The sequence below is a fragment of the Wolffia australiana genome, chromosome 11, assembly GCF_029677425.1.
Source record: "Wolffia australiana isolate 7733 chromosome 11, ASM2967742v1".
Lineage (NCBI taxonomy): Eukaryota > Viridiplantae > Streptophyta > Magnoliopsida > Alismatales > Araceae > Wolffia > Wolffia australiana.
The window spans coordinates 16,839,604-16,846,978 of NC_135845.1; the positions used below are offsets into that span (position 1 = coordinate 16,839,604).

The 7,375-nt window shown below is 42.1% G+C and overlaps 1 protein-coding gene across 1 annotated transcript; it reads right to left on the minus strand.

The window, feature by feature from the left end:
* Positions 1 to 5,966: 5,966 nt before the first annotated feature.
* On the minus strand, positions 5,967 to 6,452 carry LOC144709111 (lachrymatory-factor synthase-like). Its single transcript, XM_078582510.1, has one exon. The coding sequence runs from the start codon at positions 6,450 to 6,452 to the stop codon at positions 5,967 to 5,969; it is 486 nt and encodes a 161-aa protein (XP_078438636.1).
* Positions 6,453 to 7,375: the final 923 nt, after the last annotated feature.

The following is a 7,375-nucleotide window of genomic DNA, read 5'->3' on the forward strand; positions in this document are numbered from 1 at the left end:
TAGTGAACATGAAATGTGATATAAAATATGTGGTTGACTTGCCAACCACCTATAATTTGATTAGTTGCACGTGAGAGGGAGCTTTTGCTTTAATCTATGTGATACACTAAGCACATGTTAACTAACCACTCAAAATGTGCTCCTGTAGTCTCCAAGTTTTGTGCCAGCCATGTATATTGTAATGTGGGTTTGCATCCACCTTTTATGGGGGACCGATCACATCTAGAGCTAAATCATTATATGGACCATAATGATAGATGTAATCAAGTACTATCAAGTACTCACGGCCTCAAGGGAAATATGAATATACACATGAAAGATAAAATGCATTTATTATTGATCTCGATGTTATCAGTTTTTACCTTTTAGTAAGCGACATTATAATGGATATTCATGGGAAAACTATTGAGTAGTAAATATTAAAATAGTTAATATACAGCTTTAAAGGGACAATGGAGGATTTATGATCAATAAACTAAGCTCCAGTTTTAAACCCCCTTACCAATCATACACAAAAAGATAGATACCAAGCTTGAATTCAAACCAATTCAATAGATGAGTTGAAAAGACATATTTAAGAAATCATACTAACCTGTATTTTATATGAAAATTTTAAAACATAAAATAAATCCACATTAAACTCTATAGTGGATTTTTTAAGCTTTTGTTACTTCAGCACATGAATATTATGGGGAGGTGACATCGTCAATCGGATAATAACCTACGGAGATGTAACTATGTGGATGCGATGTCCTAGGTGGGAGTACATGCAAGCCCCGACGTGTGGGATTCGCCGAGTTCCAAAACTCTGGGTGAAGACCAGTGATGATGCCAATGGCCTCTTGACCCTCGTTGGAGCGACGATGGCGACTACGACACCGAGCAAACTAGGTCCGTTGGCGCTCACACAAAATTGATGGGCTTGACCCGTACCTAAGAAGTCACTCGAGTAGACTCTCGCAAAGTGGTTTACCCTCTCACCTATTCTAACCCAAGCGCAATGGAGTGCAGTCGTAAAGCATAGACAAAAGATAAATTAATTCAGTGGATGGGTGGATTCAGTGGAGCTGTGCCCGCTCATGAGATGAGACACTGGAGAAGAAAGATGAGGCGGGGATGCAGGGAATGGCAGCAATGGCACCAGTTGCGGCGGCGACAGCGGGTGCGTGGCGGCAGCGGTGCAAAGCAGCAGCGATGCAAGGCAGCAACGACACAAGGCGGTAGCGACACAAGGCGGCAGCAGCGTGAGGCACTAGCAGTGCAAGGCATGGCAGTGTGCAACGCGGCAGAAACATCGTGACGAGGCGGTGGTATTCCAGTGCGCGGGCGCGTCAGCAGCGGCACACGGGTGCGATGTCAATGGCGTGTGCGACGTAGTTTTGGTGGCAGCGACCCGATATGCAACGTGGTGATAGCGACACGAGGTGACGACAGTGATGGCATTCTGGAGCATGGGTGCAATGGTGGTGGTGTGCAGGATCGGCGAGGACAGTGGCGCGGCTCGTCGGTGGTGACGACGGGTGTTGGCGGCATAACAACAGCAGGACTCAAAAGCGGCAACAGCGGTGCAATGACGCACATCGACGGTAGTGTCCTCAGCAGTGTCCGCGGCAGACAATGGCACTCTAGCAGCATTAGTCACAGCACTCAGGGGCGGTGCAAAAGCACGGGCACTAGTGGCCTGAACGCGTGTGCACGTAGACGACAGTGATAACGGTGGTGGGCGCCGGCGGTGGAAAACATCAGCAGTGCCCTAGCGACGGCAAGGTCGACGGCAAAGGCAGGTAGCGGCATTGGTGAGCATTGGAGGTGCCCTAGCGGCGACGAGGTCAACGATGATGGCAAGCGATGGCGTCTAAGACCGAGACGGTGTTGGCAAGAGACGATGCCGACAGGAGATCGAGGGGGCTCGGTGTCGACATTGGTGAGCATCGGAGGCGTTCTGGAAGCAGTGAGGTTGATAGCGGTGGCGAGCGATAGTGTCAGTGAGCGACGGCGGCGTCAGCGGATGACAACAACGATGGGCGGTCGTTGGGCTCGGTGTTAGTGAGCGACGGCAGCGTTGGTGGGTGACGGTGGGCGGTCTTCGGACTCAGGGTTGGCGTCGGTGACCATGCCAACGATGGGGACTGGCGTTGGTGTCGGCCTGGTGGCGAACGGTGGAGGTTCGGCAGTGGACCGACGGTTGCGGTCATCCCTCCCCGTCCCCTCTCTCTCTTTTGTTTCTTTTTCCTTTTTTTTTTTCTTCTTCTTCTTCTTCCTCTCACACGATCGTGGAGTGGAGTGGGTCCCTTTCACAAAAATAACTTTGACTTTGACCAAGTTGATAGGGCGCCCACTCGTTCCCTTATATAGGAATGTTAATGGGCCCCTTGAAAGAGGTCCAACAAGGGGGGGCCATTAGACATAGGGGCCCCCTTAAAAACCCAAAACATAAGAAAAAAACACATACAAAAATAGAAAGCGGGTGTCAAAAGGAAGGGCCTTGTGGGTGGGGATGGCGCGAAACATGTTGAAACTTACGACGATGGGCATGTCTATGCCTTCGCCTGGGTGTGCCAGTCAGGATGGGCTCGAACCGACGGCTGTCAACGACAACGATGTGGACTACGACGACGTCTTTGATGGAGTGGGACTGCTCGCTCCATGAGGAAGGAACTCTTTCCTTCCCTCATAGTGTCTGATGTTGAGTATATATCACTGTTAACTACACATTCTTGAACTAATTATAGTTGATTTATATTTTTTGAGACCTACAAAATAAGTATTGAAGATAAAATTCAGCAAACCAAGATCATGTGATGACTTTCCATTCGTATTTTCATACAATTCAGATAAATTCAGCAAACTCTAACACTGGATTAATACATGGACCCCTGAGTTACATTTCCATAAAATTGAATAGTGAAAACTCTATTTTTTGACAGAGAAACTTCAATATATCAGATAATTTATATTAATGTGATTCAAAAACATCATTTTATCACCATAATAATATCCATATTCTTCATTCCCTCACTCATTTCTGGTTTGAACATCTCCAATCTCTAGCTTTACAGTCAAGATGGTAACATGCTTGAATTAGAAAAAAAAATTGAAGAAAGAACGAAGATATTCCTTTGATCTTTCCATCTATTCATCAATGTAGATTATTTAATTTTGTTCATCGAGAAAACCTAGGTTTCAATTAGTGTCAGTCCTAAAGTATGAATATCTAGAGGAGCTTATTTCAATCAAAATAGTTTTTCCACAAATAAATTTGGGACCACATCTATAGTAGTGAAATGAGGCTATGTAATAATTTGGGTATGGGAACTTATTTTGTTCCATGTTAATTCATCAATAACCATGTGAATTACATTTCGTCCCATGTCAGTACTCAACCTTTTAAGTACCGTTAGTTTTGTTAACATTTTGTAATGAACAATTTATTTCAATTCACGTCCAAAAGTATAGCATAAAGTTATAACCAGTCTGATGGAGCAAAATATCAAGTCTATCTAAATCTATGATTTATGAGCACAATTGATAGAAGCAAAAACAAGAGAGATATATACTTTTTACTTCATATAATGGCACATTTTTAAAAAACTTCTATATGTGGATGAATGAATATTTAATTAGATACATATAAGTCTCTCCTTAGATATAGGTTCCAATCTGTTGTCCTTTTGACTTCATAAACTTTCAGTTTCCTGGGAAAAGTAAATATCTGACGTGGATACATTTTTAAATTGTAATACATTCATACTAAAATGGAGTGGGTATCTAATAGGAACATTTAGGAGTCTAATAATTTTTTAATATTTATAATTACCCCCCAAGTAGATTTCTCAAATCATAGTTTAAAAATTACATTCTAACCATTTCATCATGATACAATGATTTAAATCTGCGACCATGTTATGTAATCAGACTGAATATCTATTATTCTGTAATGATCCCTCGTTTCTGATGTAGATGAATTTAACATACCCAAAATATTCAGTTTGTTTTTTTAGCCAAAAGAGTCTCATTATTTAGTCCAACCAGTGATACATGAAGAGTCTGCGTAGTTAAATATTGTCGTCTCACCAAAATACATATTTTATAAAATTTACAATTATTATATTCATTATAGAACCTGATCACAGGTGACTACAAGTCTACAACACTTGTTTTTATTATGTGCCATAAAAACTCTTTAAATATGATTTAAAAATGTAAATTCTGCTGAAAAATACATATGAGCTCATAAACATTCATTATTTAGGGGTTTGGCAGTATGAAATCTTTGTCGTGAGAAATACATTAAGATTGTTCAGGAGAATGAGTCATCCAATGAGAAACCAACTCGCCGAGCTGTCAGCTCAGTCACCAGGGCCGATGGGATCTTAAATGAGATTAGCTAGCAATAATCTGACACATACCGTATACTCACTAAAGAGAAGAAGCAGTCAGGATTAAATCTAGGTTCAAACATCGATAGTATTAAAGATAGAGGGGTAGGATTAAAGCATAGATATGAAACATTTCACGGTTAGGATTCACTTCAATATAGCCATAATAATCAGGTATAATGGTTATGATCAAAACATAAAGTTTTCTATAGTAAACTACTATATTGTATATAAATATGAACAAATGTTAACATTACGTTTGCAGATAATGAAACAATCTTAACCACCTTTCTTGGTTGTTCTTTTTGTCCTCTCTCTCTCTTCTCCTTCTCCTTCTCCTTCTCCTCTATCTTAATTCTTGTTCCTGTTAATGCTCCAACCCCAGCTTCAAGAAACTTTTCAAAGATACCATGATTTTTTACGTTGTGTGAAGTTTGAGAAAGGGGCCGATTCCCTAGACATTAAAGAATGCACTATTAAATATTGAAGAGAACTTTAAGTGCATAGAGAGGGAGAGAGGCCAGAGAGTGGGAAACGTGGGAATAAAAAATTTTGTGGAAAAAGAGCTGAAAGTTAAGTTTAAGACAAATATCAACAAACTAGAGATGGAGATAAGAGCAAAAACAGGGAACAAGATAAGCAACGTATGGCGGAGAAATTGGAGAAAACATCTAGAGATTCACGGCAGGCGATAAGTGAGGGATATTCGAGGTTTGAAAATAGTAGAATTGCTGGAGAAGAAAAAAACTCTAATACAAGAGAGGCCACACGATGAATAATGTCTTTGCGGTGTCGTTCGGGTTTATAGGAATGCAGATGAGATCCGCCTCGCAGCAGATGAGATCCCCATTCCATAAACAACAAAGACTTCCTCAAGCTGATCAGAGGAGGAATCGAAACTTCCTTGGGATGCAAGGAATCAGAGGGTTTCCTGCAGTGAACACAATGCTGGCGCTGTATTCATATCGTGGAGACCCATGATACTCAAATAAAAAGGTTTTCTACATCGTCTTTACATGGTTGGAAAAATCATTAAAACTTGTACATTTAAGCTAATCTCCCTATTCTAGAAACTGTCTTTACCGTTTCACAAGTCCTCTTCACGACTCCCTATCTAGAAGCTGAGAGAATTTCACACAACATCGGAGGAGGGGACTGAAAAATTGGGGACAACCTAAGAGGAGTCTTATGTTTTCTCTGTGCCTTAAATAAGTAACGTGCCATTTTAGATAACGTTGCACGTTACAGATAGGCCATTACCGGCATCACACAACGTTTTATTCTGGGAACGTGAGTTACGACTCCTCTTAGGTTGAAGCTTTTAAGAAATACACTTGAGGCTTTTTATCTCTCTCTCTCCTTCGCTCAATCTCATTCCCTTCTGGCCTCTCTAAACGTAAGTTGGGAATCTACCGCAACACTCGACCCATTTGCTCGACAGATAATAAAAAGATACACAAACAATGATTAACACCGGGAGAAATTGAAGAGAAAGAAGATACAAGGAAGAGAGGGACACATGATAACGTTTGGGGGGGAGGGATGGGAAAGACACTTACACGTTGCAAAGAAGCTTTATATGCCCAATCAGGGCCCTCCCTTTGTTGAGGCTTGTTCGATGCTTTGGACGATGCCCTGGAGAAGGACCTGCAGGAATTGTCCAACGGCCTCGGGTGTAGACACCCCAAATGACTCCGCCGAGAACGACCACTCGATACGGCATCCTCCCCCCTCATCTTTCCCATAGACCTTCACGTTACCAATATAGCCTCGAGCCCCTATGTTGTTCTCTGTGACTTCGTAGCTGAAGGTCTTAAGAGCGTGGTCAATGGCGAGAAGCCTCTCCTTAACGCGCATGACGATCGGATCACCGCCTGCAGGTGAAGGGATAGGCTTCGTCTCACAGTACCTTATACAGCCAGGCTCTCCTGTACTGCCCTCCACGATAGTGCAGGAGGCCATGATAGGCGCAACCTTATCAAGTAAGGAAAAATCAAGAAAGCTCCATACTTGCTCCGCAGTCGCCCCTATCACCTCCGCCTCCACTGTCCCCCCTTCTCTTTCTTCTCCCATCTTCTCCCTCGCCCGGCGACCCACGCCACAGAAAGAACGAGAGAGCTGGATATATAGATAGCTGGGAGAGGGAGAGAGGCAATACGCTGAGTAAATTGGTTAGGAAGTTATGGTATCCTTTCTCCCCCTTTAAGCAAATGGGTACTTAACGAAGTATGTGTCATTGAATACATCGTGGTCATTCCAGAGATTAATTGTTTTTTATCTATGGTTTGGAGAAAGATCTAAACATGTGGGGGAACGTAATATTAAGATCATCACTTGGTGATTTTTCTCACGTCGCGATGGTTTTTATGATGAGCTTAAACTAGCTTTGAAGCGAATTTTAGTGATACCAACCCTAGTGGGCAACACGCTGTGGGGCCACCCATTGGTGCAAGTAGAAGCTTGAAGATGCGATATTTGCCATACACGGTGACGTTGCCCATGTGAGTTCTTCAACGCTCAGAAATATCAGTTAGCCCCACCCATAAAAACACACTACTTAAACGTGTGTAGAGGACCTGGCTCGGTATCTTGTACTGAATATACTGGACTGAACTGTATGGACACACTACTTAAACGAGGTCTGATAAATGTAAAATTTCAGTTCAGTTTCTGTCTCTCTCTCTCTCTCTCTCCTATCCTCCAGCTAACAAAATTCATGGAGAATTCAAGATTTCTCATCCACCACATCCGATATATCTTTAAAAAACAAAACATATGGGAGAGATGATAGATGACAGTATCTACTTTGTAATTTTACATTTCATGTACATGTATTTGTCCCTAAAAGAGATAACTGACAGATGCTCTTTGATGTTAGCCGTTTAACATATTGGCCCAAATAAAGTTCTCGGCCAAACTTTTATATAATAGATGTAATCAGTGCATCAGTCGCAGTCTGTAGGTGTTTTTATATCCGCCTATTTATAATCTGATAA

Coding starts and splice junctions, on each gene's coding strand:
- LOC144709111 (XM_078582510.1), bottom strand. CDS start 6,452: ATGGGAGAAGAAAGAGAAGGGGGGACAGTGGAGGCGGAGGTGATAGGG.